Here is an 18,551-nt window from a genome sequence, read left to right as displayed (position 1 = left end):
TGAGGCTTTTTTTCTCATAGCAAAAGAAAACACATGGCTTTCCTATATGTCTAATCACAGCCACACACAGACTATCTGATGTTAGGGAGTAGAAAATTCTTGTGCCTTGTGTTTCCTCACCCAGCTACAGCTTGTAATCTCATTTGGCTCACTCTCTGAAGAGTGAAGATCCTTTCAGCTTTTAAAAAACAAAGTCTATGCTTCCTTATTAACAAAAAATACTACAGTATTCAGTACCAGTTGCTTCCAATGATGTTCTGTTGCTACAATAAGATGGGAAGATTGCTTCTCCTGAAATTAATAAGAGGTTTGCCATTGGCAGTGAAATCAATAACCATTGAATCTTTACTAAAGAATACTTTGGTATTTTCCTCAGTAATACCAAGTACACTTGGTAGCCTTGGTCTTGGAGTAAGAGTTTTATTCATGCTCATTCCATTCTTTGCTTCTCTTCCAAGACTGCCCACAAGGACGCTAGTGTGTCCCAAGGTTTCCTATTATATCCAAGAGCATGGTTTCAAATCAGTAGGTAATGGAAATGAATTCATACTGTAGAAAATTTTTAAAGACTCATAAAATGCTTGACAGAGTCTAATACCGAGACTCTGGAACATGGTGCTTTGTGCTATGGGGTTACTTCATGGCATGAGCAAATGGCTCAGCTTACAGGCATTTTGCTACAAAATTTTGAGTAAGTCAGTGGGACAATTCACTGGCCAGTATGTCAAAAGACTCTCAATAGTTATAGGAGTTCAATTCGTTTTTGTCAGTTTTATTTCTCACAACTAAACCAGTTTAACAATGAGCTCCACATGTAAACTACATTGTTTCACCTGACCTGGAATCTCTCACAGGAGACTGTCTGCTCCCTGTAGTTCGCACAGCTCTAGGCCACTGCCTGGGAAGCACTACATTCCAACAGATTGGCTTCCAGCTTTCCTAGCTGGCTCTCAGCAGGCTCTGCTCCCAGTCTGTTTGACTGGGACTTACGGAGAGCTTCTCTGCTGCCTTCTTTTCTTTGTCCTGTTCTCTAAACTCAGGCTGCTTTTATATGCCCATAGACCTGACTCTGAGAGCATGACTACACTACAGTTATTTTGAAATAACAAGGTGAGCATCCACACAGCTAGCCCATTATTTTGAAATTCTTTCAAAATAAAGGGTTTGTTATTTTGAAATAATAACCCCTCATTCTAAGAGAAATAACACTTATTTCAAAATTGCTGTTTCAAAATAGAGTTAATGTGGATGCTCAGCTGCTGCTATTTCAAAATAACTATTCCCCAGAGTCATTCAAATAATTACTTCCCAATGCTTCCATGGGTTCTAAATCAAGATAGTGTGTCCACATTAAGAGATCCTGCCTCGGACTAAATTCGAGGCTTCCCTGTAGTGTGGACATGCTATTTCAAAATAGTTATTTTGGGAGTTATTTCAAAATAACTTATTTCAAAATAACCTGGTAGTGTAAACATAGCCTGAGTCACAATCTTCTGCCATGTGACCCTGGAACGTATTCCCCTTCAGTTGGAAGGTAGGCAGAATCTGGCAAAGGGTGGAACTGAGCCCAAAACCCCACAGAGGTCCAGTTCACCCTGTAATCGTGCCCTTCCCTGCCAGCCACTCTCCTAATAGATATAATTTTATTTCCTTTGTTTTATTGTCCTGTAACATCTCCCTCGCGGATTTTCCCTTGGCATCACTTCCCCCCTGCCATCAAGGGATTCAGTTTCCAATTACATTCTTCAGCTCTAGTGAAAAGTGGTTTTAGGGTCAGGAGCAAATTTAGCTTTATTCCATTCCTTAGACTGTGAATGATTCAGGGAAATGGAAACTCTGTCCTCTTTGTCCAGAGAATCAGACCCATTTTGTTTCCTCCAGAGAAAAAGAACCAACAATATGTACGGCTGACTAAAAAGACTCTTGCAGAACTTGTTTTTATAAACCTTATAAAGACTCCTAGACGAATTAACTACTTTAATTATTCAGACTGATGTGTTACTTGCATTTCTTTGGTTAGTATTTTAGAAGATAGGTACAAAAATCCTCCAGTCTGAGCAACAGATTAGCCAGAATGTGAACAACAAATGTTCTCAGGCTAAAAAATATCTGTTAAATTCAGAGAATCATTGCTATATCATGGGCTGTTCCAGCTGCTATTAAGAGCAGCTATTGTCCTTCATGGATTTTACTATGTTAACAGGGCTGAGGATAGACTTGCCTGGGCCCTGGGTAAGGTGGGAAGGAGACTAGTTAGAGAAGGAGCATGGCCTCAAGTGGTAGGGGTGGGGATGAGGCAAGTCTCCCTCACCCAAACATTCTGTGTCATCAGAAACACACCACCTGTGACTTGGTGCCAATGTAAAGGGCCCAAGGCTCTGGATGCTGCCCACTTCCCTCCTGTCTCCCCTTTCCCCAATTCCCTATCAGCAGTCCTCTATGCTAATCAACACTTCTTTGCCTCTCTTTCCCCCTGGATGCTTTCTGAGGCACTGATTTCAATAGGGATTTATTACTGAATGAGAACGGAGAACAGAGTTTGATCCTGTAGTTGTATATAATTACACAGATTATGATAAATCAATTGCTGCAGTTGCTACCACCACAAAAGATTAGCAAAAAATGATATTAAAAAGTATCAGACAGCAATCTGAGGATGCAAAGGATCCAGGTCATGGTGAAATCTGCTGTGTTATTATTTTAGTATACTGTCTGCTGTAAATAGAGGTGATCAAAAAGTGGGCAACTATTCAACTGATGAAACAAGATTTCAGAAGCAGGAACTAAGTTGCCTATGAACAGTTTATAATTCTTGAATGGATATATCTGAAATGATTTTGTCACAATTTCTACAAATAATTCTTGACCTATAAATGGAGTACAGCCTATTCATTGCAGATATTTAATCATGAAAATTTGAAATATAAGCTGCCAGATTTGTTATCTTTCCTTGGAAGCTTAGGACATAGAGTCCTATTTCCTAATTGGATGAGTAATACTTAGAATCTAGTGTCCTGTGTGAAATTACAAATTAATAATTCATTTTCTGAGACTATTCTAAAACTTTTATTAAAACTGGGTTTTTTTCTGTGAGCACTTTTGCCAATAAACTCGCTGGCATATTTGCAGAAGACAAAACAAGGACTAACACAGAGGAAGCAAATCATTTAAAAATGCAAGTGACTATTTTCAGATATTTTTCAGTATTCATTCAATTCTATTGTAGATTTGAAAAGAATACTCAGATATCATGCAGTTTTTAATAGTTCAGTTAACTTTTCTCAGAGGAAAATGGGAAGCAGTTCTAGTGCAGAAAAAAGAGGGGGATAGTCCACCCAAGATCAGCCCACAATTTTAAACTTTCCCCACAACAGCAGATAGTCTGGTAGACAGTGTAACAAATTTGAATCATCCCTCAAACAATAGTATAGTAAATTCCCCAAAATAATGTGAAATATCTAAATCAGAATTCAAATGAAACCAAGGTTTCTAGTTTAAATCCATATAGAAAGTACTGTATTTAGCTAGGGAGCCCCTGGGCTCATATAATATGAAGATGCAGATTAATCAGTTCAACTGGGAAGAGACTTTGATTAAAATTTTTCCAAAAAGGAGTTCAAATGTACAGTATGCAGTGGGTTCTACGTCTGCTGGAAACTTTCCTGACTGAGGGAGACATCAATATGAAAGGAAGAAATGAAGTTACTTGTTACATCCTTATCAGGAATTGGAAGTTCAGAAGTCCATAACAGGGTTAACAAATATCTGTTTGTATATCTACATAGCAGCATTATTTCAGAATAACTGGTGTTATTCCAAAATAACATAATGCACATCTATACTACAAGCATTTATTTCAAATAATGTCAAGCTGGAGGACTTCTTACTCTGACATATGTTAATCCTCCTTTCATGAGGAGTAAGGGAAGTCGAAGGAAGAGTGTTCTTCCTTTGACTTCCTGTTGTGTCGACAGTGCTGAAAGGCAAATTAAGCTATTTTGACTTAAGCTACACAATAGACGTAGCTGAAGTTGCATAGCTTAATTCGACTTTTACCCTGTGTGTTTGAGAACACATTTTGTTTATAGGGCAATGAAAGGAGACATCTAGGAACAAAAACAAAAACCCAACATATTGTTTCATCAAAGGGAAACCTGCTGGATCAATGGCTAGTGTTGGAATTAATGTGCTCCAGGAAAACCTGAGTCATTGTTGCAGCCACAAGACTGTCTGAACTTCAGCTTACTCATCACAGGCATAAAAAACAGAAGCTAGTACACAGAAAAGGAGAGGATCAGAGAAGAATCAAGAGGATGTGGGGGAGGGAGAATTTGCTTTTCCTATCTTTCTGCTAAATACTTCTGTCATTAGAAGTGCATGGATAGGGAAGCTATACACTACTTCATTAATACCTTTTACCTGTCTGATCTTTCATCAGAAGTTTTCCATGTTCCTTCTTGGCATGGTATTAAGGTCTAGATTTAAACAGCAGAAAGTATATGGCCTGACTGAACAGGCAGGGTTGCCAGGTGTCCGGTTTTCGCCTGGACAGTTCGGTATTCGGGTCCCCCCATCCGGTAAAAAAAAACCCAGAAAATACCGGACATGTGAAATGTCCGGCATTTCCTGTTTCCCTTGGATGGAAGCCCGGCGGGGACAATTTTCCCCTGCCGCATCTGGCGGGGGTGGAGGAGTGAGGAGTGTGGGGCCGTTTAAAGGCGCAGCGCCCTTTTTTCCCCTTAACTTTGGTCTCCCCCGGGTTTTTTTTTGCTTAACAACTTTGGTCTCCTCCTTTTTTTCCCCCCAACAGAATTCCCCCCCCCCCACTCTTTTTTTTTGTTTGTTTGAGGGGTGTTCGGTATTTTTTGTTAAACCATCTGGCAACCCTATGAACAGGATTTTGAAGTTGTGATTTATTTAAAGCTAAAAGATATAGAACTAGGCCCAGGCCCCTTTAAATGTCCACCAGAGCTTTGAGCAGTGCACACCCGGTGACACTGAAGGGCTGGCTGGGGCCTTTAGCCCCACATCTTCTACCTGAGGCCTGTTGCCTTCTGGGGGCCTGGAGCCAGCCTCTCCTAGCCTGGCAAAGTCTGTCCTGAGCCTTGACTAGGCTTATAGAGCTGAGCCTCTTATGCCCATTTTATGGGCTTTCTCTGATTCTGAAGGGCTCTTTATTTAGATTCTTACAACATTAAACAACCCAAAGTGTTTGCTTAGCTATGTATGTATGTATGTATGTATTTGGATAGAATAAGCCCCAGCACTATACTGACAGTTTGTTTTTGTTCTTTGGACACAATTTGGAATGATAAAATGAAGTTCCTGGCAGAAGCTGTCTGGGCTACAGTACATTCTTATCTCAAGGGGAAATTGTATTTACCTTTAAAGTGCTCGCCTTATAGGTGCATCTACAAAATAAATCATTTTAATTTCCATTGTTCTTGACAGCTGTGCGGAAAGGAATTTAACAGAATGCACAATTTAATGGGACACATGCACTTGCATTCCGACAGCAAACCATTCAAGTGTCTCTATTGTCCCAGTAAATTCACCTTGAAGGGAAACCTCACCAGACACATGAAAGTCAAACACGGGGTCATGGAAAGAGGATTTCATTCTCAAGGTAATAACTAGCAAGAAGGTTGTTCTTGCAGTGGTTTGAATGCACACAATGACACTGTAAAGGGCACAGTGACAGATCTCAAAAGATAGTTGTTTCCTCTGCTTTTGATACTGGAAATTACTAAACTTCACATTGCTAGGAGATTATGTTGCAATGTAAGAGAGGTTTATTGAACCATATCAATGTTTTCTAAACATTATCTGTCACTGTTCCTCAATCTCTGTCACTGCACAGTAGATGAACTTCCTTGGATCTCCATCTTATCAAGTCCAGGTAGTGCAGTAGAGTTTCAGTTTTACTGATTAGTTTGGGCCATGGAAGGGAGTTTAAGAGTTTTAGTCCTCATAAGACCAAGATGATCATGGTGGGTTGAAGAAGCAATTGGAGGACATAGCATAGAGATTATACTGACCCTCCTGATTGCAGGTGTAATTTATTATTTTTGAGTAAGAATTGCAACTTCATTTGGCGGAATTCCCAGCTGTTTTAACACCCTACATCCTTTTGGAAACTTGTAGCTGGTACAAGACACTGCAACAAGATCTGCCATATCACATGTGGGAACTCCAGTGCCCCATGTTCCTACTGACTGACTTCCAAAATGTCAGGTGTGACCTGTAAAGCCCAAAATAGTCTGGAATTTTCCCACTTGAGAGATAAGTGGGTCAATAAGGCATGATGAGAGACAGAGATCAGGATAGGAGCTCAAACTAGAGCTCCCTCCAGTTACAAGGAGCAATTTCTCCAGTAGGGCATACGCCATTGATATTTATTCCCCATTTTGGTTTGATGAATCAACTGTTGTTGACTTGTGAAGAATATGCTGCCTGTTTGATTAAATGGGCTTTGCTTTTCAGAAGAGTTGAGATAGTTGGGCATGAGGTTTCATTTGGGAATCCGGATGGCAAAGAGATTTTACAAAGTTAGATTTTCTTGATAATTGACTGTTTTGTGCTAGATGGGATTTGTTGGTGTGTTTTTAATAATTGCTGGGATTCCTACAGCCTGCAGTGCATAATTTTAATAACATTTAAAAAACATTAAAATGAAACAGAGGTGGATCCTAACATGTAGAAGTTTAAATGACCTGATATTTACCGTGCAGGGTTCACACACGCACACTTCCCTATGTTTGTCTCTGACCACTGCGACAATGAGACTGCATACATTCTGTAGATGTCATTGCCAGTTATGGAGTAAATAGAACCAGTGGTAGAAATACTTGCCCCACTGAAGTTAATGGGAGTTTTGCTATTGACTTCAATGGGGACAGGATTTCACTTAATGATTTTTAAAACCAGAGATGGGGCCAAACTGTGAAGTCAGACTCCTGATTTGAGTTTCCTCACAGTTGGAGGGTTTTGGAATCTGAGGTTATTGTCTGGGCTCACTTCTGTTTTCAAACAAGCAGAAGGGAAACACACAGAGCAGACGCTCGAGACAAGACCTGTATGAGTATTGTTATGAAAGGAAAGATTCTGTAAGACCATTCAAAAATGTCATCTGATTATTTCCCTAGTAACTTAGCAGAAACGCTGAATGATACATAGCAGGCTTTTCAGTACCATTAGCTGAGGAAGGTCAAACTAAATTAACTGAGGAACAGCAAACTATTTAGAAATGATCAGGGCTACCATTTTAATAGTATTGCTTTGGAAGCAGAGCACCCATAGAATGTATTAACAGGTTTTTATACCTTTTTACCTCACCTTGAATGGGCAGAAATTAAAGCTTTGGTGGTGCTGTAGATGATCAGATATATGTAAAAATATAAACAGGGAAGAAGTGTGTAAATCTAGTAGCAAAAGTAGTCAACTAGAGTTCATGACTATAGGTTTTTGTCCCTATTTGTGTGACTCATTGATAAGTCCAATAATCTATTTTATGCTTCAGTTTAATTATCTATAAAAGGATACAATAATGCTTTTTCTATGTTAACTCTTGCGGTGCCAAGAGACTAATGTTTATTAAATGTTTGGAGCTAAATGGATGAAGGATATACTTTGTAAGGGCAGAATATTTAAACAGTCTGACCCCATCTTACACAAATTGCATTTTAAAAAAAAATCCAAACCCAAACCATGGTTTGACTAAAAAGACAGCATTAAATAAACTTATGTATAAATTGTAACCTTTTTTTAAACCACCATAAGGTTTTGGAAGAGGAAGAATTACACTGTCCCAAACAGGTGTCTTGAGAAACTTGGAACAGGAAGAGCCTTTTGACCTTTCCCAGAAAAGCCAAGGAAAAGGAATTTCATTTCATTCTGATGGTGAGAGTGCCAAGGGAAGCTCAGGTCAGGAGGAAGAGGAAGACAACTGCTATGAAGCAGAGCAGTACAGTCCTGTCATGTACCATCATGAAAACAACAAGCTGTATATGCCCCGAAATCTGTCTAGCAAATCAGACTACGTGGTGAAAGATTTCAAAGAGTCCTACTGTGATGAGAAGGAGGAAATGTTGAGAGAAGGAGGACTGGAGAAGGAGAAAGGAAATCAAGACAAAGAGAGCCAAGAGGAGAGAGACTTTGCAAATAACAAGGAATGCCTGAACTTTAGACCCTTTGAACAGGCCAGACTCAGCCATTCTCTCTCTGATTACCTATACTTCAAACACAGGAAGAACAGTTTAAAAGAATTACTGGAAAGGAAAATGGAAAAACAAGCAATGCTTATAGGCATCTAAATTGACAACTTTTAAGTTACACTTGGAAACTGAGAACCAGGCAACTCATTCATGGTTGTTAAAATGAATAGTTATTGCAAAAAATTGGCAGCTTGTAAACGTTTTTCAGGATGAACGAGCCAAATGAATACAGATAATTTTAAGATAAAAATATAGAATATTTCATTTCCTGGTGTAATTTGACTGCTTTATTCTTCTCTGATAGACATCATTTTCATATATATTCATTTCATATATAGGCAGACAATAGAATGGGTAAAGAGGTTTTATTTCCTTTATTTAGGACAATACCTACATATTCACAATTTCTAGTTATCAAAAAGCAGTGTACTGTAGTGTTTGAGGTATAAGTTGACTAAAGAATATATAAGAACACTTATTTCTGCAGGTTTCAAGAAGATGCTAAATGTTTTCCAGCATTTGCAGAAATATTGTTAGATATGCATGCATGAGAATACCGTCATTGATAGCAGAATTAACACAACCAAGAGGTTTTGAGTTTTGCAAATGACTGCTTTACTGCATCTGTTTACAGTGGGAAATAGGAAACCAAATAAGATGAAACTCTAATGTTTTGTCAGATAAGCAACAACTTTATAATTTACACTCTTGTGAAAGGACTAGAATTGGGCCTTTTCTTCTATGACAATAGAATATAGTAATGCTCGCCTCTATCTCTATCAGCATGGTAGCATTTAACAATTATTGAAAGTAAATAGCATGAACTGAACAGACATTTTATTTTGTTGTTTGTTCAGGCCAATACATTTGAGGAACAGCAGCACATTGTATTTGCAAGTTTTGCTATAATTCCACATAATTATCTCATTCTTATTGCTTAATTTAGATAAGCACAAGGGTAAAATTTCCCATTCAGCTCTCCATTTTATCTTGGAGCGCACTGCTATTTTGAAAGCCAATCTCTTACCAGCTTTTGTTTTAAAAGAGACATCAAAACAAAACACCCCCACAAAGGCATTAGGGTCTTCTTGTACTTCATTTTCTGTTACTTATTTGACAAGGCTGCATCCTATTGGTCAGTTATGTGAATGGGAGAAAGTTTGTTTGTCAAATCAAAGAAAATTTAGAGTTCTGCTCCTACTATTCTTAATGATTCAGTCCCAGATTTTCATTCTCTGACTCATGTCCTATCCTATTGTATCGGGTCCTGGACAGGGAACATATTATTTTTAAGCAGGATTAGTAAGTACTGTATTCGTGTAATATATGTGGAGTAGTTTGATAGAACACCCTACGTCTTTTATTCTGGTAACTAGTAAGAGTCTTACTCAGAACACATTCCTTTAAAAGTGGACTTTTTTTTTGATCGGTGCCCTCATTTCTATAACTTTGAGAGATATAGCAGAGTCCAAAGCCATATTGTCACTTGACAAGGAAATAACAAAGCTTTAATTCCTTCTTAATTATATGTCCTTTTGAGATTCAAAATAAATCCAATAATTGAATATGTTTAGATTTACATATTAAGACATATTTTAAAAAATATATAAAAATGATTTTCCTCTGTATTTATCCGTCAAGCATTCAATTTAAGATTCTGTTTTACCACTGAAATATGAGATGTCTACAGCACATGAATTTGTTATGAGACACAAATATTATAGCACATATATGTTCATGGGTCATTAGGAACCCAGGCTGATTACTTCTGCTTCAAAATCTGAGTCCTCTATCACTAAAGGAAACACTCTTGGCTCATGGAAGTAGTTCTCACATTCTTTCTGTTGGCCAGTCACTACAGGGAAATACCACTCAAATATGGTTGTGCAGCATACTAGATTTGTACAGTTTAAATCTATAGTGAAAGATATGCTGTCATTTCTGTCTACCTTCCAAGGCCTAGAAATGGGATACAATATAACACAAAGATCCTGAATGAGGAGCACATAAATATTACTTTTCCAGGATACTTAAAAATGAAAGATCCATTTCCACAGTCTAATTAACTTTCTTTCTAACTTGAATAATTTTAATAATAAAAGCCAGGGCATACCAAATTTGTGTGGAATGCAGGCAACTTTGGGACTAAAGTGAATGATGCGCCGCCCCCCCCCCCCCCCAATAAGGTACATTTGAAAAAAAATAAGAATGGCCATAGTGAGTCAGATCAAAGGTCCAGATAGCCCGGGGTGAGCAAAAGGGCTTCCATGGACCAAATTTGGCCTGCTAACTGAGTTGATCTGGCCCGTGGAGACCCTACTGCTCCCTTGCCCTGATTGGCCGGGGGGGGGGAGGTGCGACATCTCCCCCCACCCTGTAAGGGGTATAGCGCTTCTAAGCACCATATGCTCCTTGCAGGACAAGGAGCAGGGAGAGAGGAAACTTTGCATGCTCCCCCCGCCCCCAGGCCAGTCAGGGGGCAGGGAGTGAGAGACATCATGTGCTCCCCCTCCCCAGGCCCTAATTAGCCTAGGGGTAGCAGGTGGGAGCCTGCAAAGTCTCTTCCCACCACTAGGGGCACAGGTACCAAGAATCAACTGTCAGCTGTTCAGAACAGCTGGCAGTTCCTTGTGAGGGAGGGAAGACTTTGTGTGCTCTCCCACCCCCAAACCAATCAGGGTCTGTGGGTGGGGAAGCACAGAAGTATCCTGGCCCCACCACTTCCACCTGAGGCCCTGCCCCTTCTGGGGTGGCCTGGGGCCACTTCAAAAATTTCTGAAGTGGCCCCACCAGTCAAAAATTATTGCCAACCCCTGAGATAGCCCATTATCCTGTCTTCTGACAGTGGCCAATATCAGGTGCTGAACAGGTAATCATCAAGTGATCCATCCCCTGTCACCCATTCCCAACTTCCAAGACTCTTTTTGCCAGGACAGCATCCCAGCCCACTCTGGCTAATAGCCATTGATGAACCTATCCTCCATGAATTTATCTAGTTCTTTTCTGAACTGTGTTATAGTCTTGACCTTCACAACATCCTCTGGCAAACAGTTGCAGATCAAACTGACTGTGCAGGTCAACGGCCATTCAGAGATAGGTCCATGCCATTTTATCATATGCATATATGTTACACACTTTTTCATTGTGAGATGGTCCATCCTAGTCATTACATTCAAAAAGGGGCCTTAGGGTTAGGTGTCTATCTTGAAAGCTGTATGGTTGCAGAGGTAGCATTGCTTCATGGATAAAATAATGGACATTGTGAGTCTGTGGTTCTATTCTTGGCTGGGTCATATTGAGCAAGAATTACAGATGAAGAATGCTACTTAAAAACTAGGTGGTATTATGTGATAAGAGACAAAAAACCACACAAAGTGCCTTAGCCAAAAGATATAAGAGATCAGCTAGTCACTCAACATAATCTCATGCAATAGCGGCCAGATTTTTACCCCCAGTCATCCAAATTTCCAAGAGAACTCAGCTTCCATGTAGGCACTACATAAGTGACCAGGTTTTCAAGCATGTTAAGAGTGCAGATGTTTTTAAACATCTAGACTTGAGTAGAGAATACCGAAGTCTGGGCTTGAGCTCTTCTGAAAATGTGGCTACAAACATGGGGTGCTCAATTAGTGACATAAACACTAAAATATTGGCTGTGGAAGAGGTTGCAACAAAATTGCATACTCTTAGAATCTTTACTGATGCCACCAAATGCAAGTGCCAAGTGGGCCCTTCATAAAGTATGTCAATGCAACTACATCAGCTTGCCTGGCTGAGTGATGCAAAGCTTCCAACACCACCTTCATTGTCACCAGCATTTTCCTCCTGATAAAATCTCATGTCGCCTCAGAACAACAGCAAGATGTAGTCCTGTAGCTGAAAGGAAAGGATAGTCTTCCTCAAATTGGCAGTTGGGAACTACCATTCTGATTTGAAATCTGATGTAAACCACACTTCTTACACAAAGAAATGATCACCCGAGTTTTCTTTCCAGGAGGCTCTCAGGAAATTCCAGACTGTTCATTCCCTTAGCCATCAACCATCCCATGCTCATTCATCTTAGATCTATAAAGAATTCAACCAAAGCATTCATGAATCACAGAGTGGCAATGGAATTGCAACAAAGCCATTCCTGAGATAATGATAAGGACTTGGCACAAAGAGACAAGCAAAGCAATGTGGGTCCCAAGGAACAAAATTAAGGACAATCTCCACTGTGAAATGCCTTGCTTTTCTTTTAATCGATCTTCACGTTATTTACATTGCCATTTTTGAAGGAGGGATATTAAGAGCTTTTGGTTTTCAAATTCCTTGCAGAAATAAAAATTGCACTAAAAGTAAGGCCTTTTCTAGATCTAATTTTTATGTGCTCTACTATGATCTGCTCTGTCTACAGGCATGGAATTGCTCCAGGTTTATATTATAAAGGAGCCACTGTAAGGTGGCACAGAAAGCTTCACTTTCATTTTCTATAATCTGGACCTTTATAATTGTATTGTATTTTAAAACCATTTTAGAGGATGCCTCAATGTGGCCTCTTGCTGATGGTCCCACACTGCCTGCATGGCCACTTTGGCACAGCCGGTCAAATTAAAGCACAGCCACCATGAAAGCTATACATTTAATTTGCTTATACTGATTTCCTTGCTTATTACTGGAATCTGATTAATAATGATTCAAAAGTGCTTATAAATTTATTTGAGCAAGTGCTCCACAATGAATTTCAGTCAAGGAGCTCTGCCAAAGCCTACTGAAGAATGGTGGATCAGCAACTTCATCAAGGTATGGGCAGCAGAAGGTTCAGGACACACATCGTTATAAGTAGGTAAATGTTACTATCAGGGCAGCACTGGAGTGTTGAGTTCTGTAAGGTACTATACAGCTCAGAGTAAGCAAGCAACAAATCCAGGCAACAAATAGAACTCTGGATGAAAACTATGGCGCATTTGTTGAGAAATATGCATTATTGATAATGTGCTGCTGCCTGAACAAACAGTGAGCTTTACCATAAAGAATGTGGTAACATTTTTCACAGACTCAAGTTTGCAGGGTCCAGAGCATCCCCTACAAGGTTCTGAGCACCCTCCACTCCTATTGATGTAGACATCAGTGGCTAATGCTCAGTTTGACAGAAGATGCTCAGCCCCTCTAAGGAGTATGCCCTTTATGTTGTTGTGTAAAGGGAGCTTCACCATACACTTCCTGGCTTTTATAATGTGTCAGCTACTGCTTGATTATCAGACAGGCCAAGTGATCGTCTGATGCTGCCACCATATTCCTCTGTTTAGAGCTCTATGCGGTCATGTAGCCAGTTTTGTAATTTCATTATTCATCTGGTGCTGCTGGACTCAGGTGCAGCTGGTGTACATTTAAGAAATGCAATGTAAGTACTGTATTTATTATGCCAAAAAGTATTTAATTAAGTATTAACAATTTTTTAATAGTAAGTTGTGTCTGCTTTGCTGAACAAGATGTAACAGAGCTAACATTTTGTACTCTTAGCATATTTGGAAAATACTGCAGTGGATGTTTATTTCATACAGAATGCTGGCTTGCTGTCTAAAAACAAACTCAAAAGAATTAACCAGTTTAAGTTGTGAATGTTCAGCTTGTGGCACTAGATCTTGATAGCAAAAGCAGTTCACCTGAAAATAACATGTAAAATGTATTTTGTTAATTTAAGCAAATAAAGATATATGGAAGATGCTGCTGTAATTCTTGTTAAACCATTAAACACACCAGGACATAAAACACTAAAAATCTGTGCTGTCCAATAATGCACACAGTGTACTCAGACCATAATCTGACAGGGAAGGCCCTCACTTTACTCAACAGTGACTCCTCCTGGCCACTGACTCTTCTGTCAAAAGGACCGTGATTGTGATGGGACACTGATAGAAATGGAGGAGAGGTAAATGGGATGAGGAGAGGGAAAGACCTTCAGAATACCTTCAAATATGTGAAGCACCTCACCATCACAGACTGCCGGGACAAAACACAACATCATTCTTATTTATGATTTAACTACTGACAACATACTCAGCCCCATACAAGACTCAAAGGTCAGGCCTCACCTCCAGGAATATATAATCAAAGATTCAATCCTGCAAAGACTTCCACATTTCCTTAAGGTTAAACCATGTGTGAAAGTCTCTACAGTATCAACGCCTAAATGAGCTAACTGAGCATAGATGGTGAAGACACCTCAGTAACCCAGAAGATCATTCTACTATAAAACACCACTTTAATTAGGCTGGTAGTTTTTCTTTTTTTCCAGTGAGATGCCGAGAGGACGGCATTATTGAGAGACTTGGGTTAGTGCTTGCAGATGTTGTAGAGCCTATTTAAAGGGAGTGATTTGAATGGAGAATTGGAACCTGTCATGCTAGGCAGAGAGGGAGTACAAACAATGAAGGAAAACAGGAACATTTCTGTTTGAGTTCTGACTGTCACAGAAATAGGTTTATTCTATAGTGATTTAGAAGTCCAATATCCCTTAAAATGTGGGACCTTGTTATACGATTCCCAACGATATAAACCTAGAGATCTCATGGATCAGAAGCAAAGCATTTTTTCTAATTATAGATAACCATTACAGGCATTATAAACTAATTCTGCATGTGAAGGAAGGTATGTCTCTTTGATAGCTGGGGAGTGCCCTAGTTCAGTCCCTTGTGGCTTAGTATCTGTGGCTCTCAACACTTCCTCTTTGCTACATGCAACAATATATTTTAGAAAAACTGATGGTTGGCCCTTTTCACAACTTTCCTTTTAATTTTTGGTGAAAATGACCTTGTATCTTCAAACAAATAAAGAGGAAACGAAAGAGTTTCTCCTAAAGTCCCCCAGGGAGTTGCTATGTTTTCAGAGAAATGTGGGAAAAGTCCCGGTTTAGCTACATGTAGCAATGTAGCATGCAGGGAGAGAAGCGGGAGAGGGATTACCCAAAATAGGAGAAAGGTGACAACACTTCATTTAAAATAGAAATCGTGGCATTTATCAACTCTGTTAGCTAGAAGCTATTGCCATAAAATACCGAAGGATAGTCATTGCTGAGCACAGCAAAAATTGCAGTCAGCATCATTACAAGTTAAAAAGGATCAAATCTTCAGTAGGTTAAAGTCTTGGCCCATGTGCAAAACCTGCATCTAGAGTTGCAAACCTTCATGTTCATTCTCTCACACAGCTGCATGTTAAAGTATGGCTGCACAGTTTTACAAAGTGATAATGGCTGCCGTCATTTTTCAGAGTTTGGGACAAAGGGTCAGTGTTGGCAAGGCTGGCGTTTGCACGTAGTGCAAGAGGAACACCTGGTTGAGGAATACTTTAGCAATTTTCTAGTAAGTAGTATCTTATCATAAGCTATAACCTCTCAATGAATCCTCCAAAGTATAAATGAAAAAGAATTAACTTTGAGAATAAGCCTTATGGTCCCTGTCATTTTACCAGTGGGGGATCTGAAAGGTATTGTCTATTCAGGGTTTTCCGCGATACTGCGAAAACTATATAGGGGAATGCCTGCATGGAGCCCTAAGGGCTTCTGGGGGAGTCTGCGCCTAGTGTCACTTGTTGGATCATGATTTTAGGGGGCAAACACTTCTAGGCTATGTCTACTCTATAACCTCTTGCGCAAAAACATATGTAAATGAGGCGAAGCGTGGAATATCGCTGCACCTCATTTGCATAATTAACGGAGGCTCTGTTTTTGCACAAAAACTCCCTCTTGCTCAAGAGCAGTTCTTCCTGAAAAAATGCGGAATAATGGCTCTTGCACAAAAACAGAGCCTTGTTAATTATGCAAATTAGGTGCAGCAATATTCCACTCCACCTCATTTGCATATGTTTTTGCACAAGAGGCTACAGTGCAGACATAGCCCTAGTGTTCAGTTAGCACAGCTTCTGAGTGCACTGGAACTGTGCCAATTCATACTGGCAACAGTTTTGGCCCTAAGTTCTTTGGGACAAAGATCAGGTCTTAGGGTAAAATGGTGAGTATACTGCTGGCACTCAGCTGCAAATTAACAATTAATAAAATACTAATTAACATATCAAGACAGAGGATCTGGTAAACCAGACTGATTAATCTGAATGGTAATGAGCAAACTGTTTACATCTTTATGGGCAAGTAGTATATAATTTAATAATGGTAAAACCAGTATTATTCTAATAAAGTTAGATAGGGTTCTACATAGATTAATGAAAAAGGCATGGAGATACTTTGGTGATTCGAGGAAGGGGACATACGAGTATCCCTAAAGATAGACAGAAAAACCTACAGATTTTAATACAAATTATATCATTCTATGGAATTCTACTGGTTGATTTAAAAACTCAACAGAAAACTTGTTCTCTATAGGTTCCACAGGACTTTTTCCTATAAGTATATAACTATTGGTTTATTTTCTTGAGCATGATTATTTTTAAACACAGTCTAAAACACATCTGTGAAAGATAATTAGCTCCCCAGCCATCCGAATAAATATAAAGGAAACCAGCAATGAAAGAATCTTTCTGTAAAGAAAGTCACAGTAAAATTTAAGAAATAAAAAAGATTATGTATGCTATTTGAAATTCTATTAAAAATGAATTTTTTCATGTTGTCTAAAATGATATTATTTTTGAAGATGGACATATGCATATTATCTGGGGGGTTGGAAAAGAAATTAAATCCTACTGGAATTAAATACATTTAAAAAGTTACCCTCATGAAAATTTGCATTAGACTGTAGTTAGTCAGGATTCTGATTAAGCAAAGTACTTAAGCACATGCCTAATCTCATGTATAAGAGTAGTCCCATTTAAGACACTGGGACTATTCCCATGCTGAAAGTTAAGATATGTTTACATTTTTTATAGAAATCAGTACCAATATGTCCAGCATGTCCATCTAACTTTGAAAATGTGTTCCTACATTATTCATCTTCACACAGCATTATCGCATCCTACTAACTCGACTCAGCTAGGTTAAAAGGAATGTCTCGGTTTTGTTGCTACGGAAGACTTGCCATAATAGAGACTGATACTACACCAATGAAAAATAACACTTGTAGTTTAGGGACAGAAATATACCTACACAACAGGCATTAGGATTCAGTGAACTCTTTTCTCAGTTGCTCACAATCTCATATTTTGAAAAATAGAATTGTCCAAGATTTTAAATCTGCATTTTTTACAATCCTGAAAGACCTAATGTATTAACTAATTTTCACACTGGACTATCTCCTGCATTCTGATGAAAACTAGGAAGCCATTAATCCCATGCTTTTTTTGACTGTTGGTGGTAAAATATAATTTCTCCTGCTTCTGGTTCCTTTTTAAAAGAAATATTTCCCTTTTCCATTTCACTTTCTCAGATTAACTGTTTAACTGTCTGCTGCATGTAACAGTTACTCAGCATTCTGCAGAACATAACAATTCCAAGGTGACCTACACCAGATACACTTCTGCACTGTCATTTGCATTCTTTCTATTTTAATTCCACTAAGTACCGCTCAAGGGAAGAGAACATACCGAAACAGTAATGAGCAATGAGACAGAACTACAGAGACAGTTACTCTCTGAAATGTACTCCAGTACCAGCGCCAAGATTATAGCAAAGTAGTTCTGGCTTAAGTGAGCCATAAATTTAAATTTAAGAAACTTAGAACAGGTGGATTTTTCTAAGTAGGCTAAAAGAATGAGAAGGTGTGAGCACAAATTCACAGTGCAATTTTTAACAAATAGGCCTTAGCTGATGAGATAGTTTGCTAAGGGTCTATACACTTCAATGCACTTATTTCCATACATAAAGGATTTTAATAAAAGTAATGTGAAAAAAAAATGCAGACTAGACTGATATCTGCCATTAAACACACACAGCTGATCAGGGCTGCTAACGAACTTCTCATCCCTCTCATACCATGGCAAAAGCCTAGCAAAATAGTCAGCCAACCCAGCCTCTTGAAACAGGGGAGTCAATTAAATTCCAATGTCAAGGACCCTTCTTTGAAAATAACATTCTTCCTCCTTAAGCGAAAGAATTTTCAAGCGTCTCAACTACTGTGATGTCACAGATGGATAGTGACAGATGTGTGGGGGGGGGGTCATGTTTAATGGTCAGAGCTGGAGTCCATGGCCAACTGCTAGAGCCAAGGGTCAGAGACAGGTTACTAGGGTGAGGCACAGCTGGATCTGAACATAGAGCTATTACAGCCACAGACAAATGTTTTGACCAGTCACTGAACTGCTGCTGCTTTTGGGTTTAAGAAGCAGAGTAATAACTCTTTCAGTCAACTGAGCAGTGTAGCCAAATCAAGTGGCTGTACATGATAGGTTGCCTGGAACCTGGCTCTGCAGCAC

General features: G+C 39.2%; 1 protein-coding gene across 5 annotated transcripts in view; it reads left to right on the top strand.

The window, feature by feature from the left end:
- The window catches only part of ZNF366 (zinc finger protein 366), a 40,314-nt gene extending 31,837 nt beyond the window's left edge, over positions 1-8,477 (top strand). For all 5 annotated transcript variants that reach the window (XM_006124295.4, XM_006124296.4, XM_075932244.1 and 2 more), the window contains 2 exons: positions 5,452-5,626; positions 7,780-8,477. In XM_006124295.4, the coding sequence (XP_006124357.2) occupies positions 5,452-5,626; positions 7,780-8,312 (708 nt within the window). In that variant the 3' untranslated portion in view covers positions 8,313-8,477. The remainder of the gene's footprint in view (positions 1-5,451; positions 5,627-7,779) is intronic.
- Positions 8,478-18,551: the final 10,074 nt, after the last annotated feature.

This window comes from Pelodiscus sinensis, chromosome 6, assembly GCF_049634645.1.
Source record: "Pelodiscus sinensis isolate JC-2024 chromosome 6, ASM4963464v1, whole genome shotgun sequence".
Taxonomy (NCBI): domain Eukaryota; kingdom Metazoa; phylum Chordata; order Testudines; family Trionychidae; genus Pelodiscus; species Pelodiscus sinensis.
The sequence above is the reverse complement of the archived record's forward strand: the minus strand, read 5'-3'. Positions and strand labels throughout refer to the sequence as shown.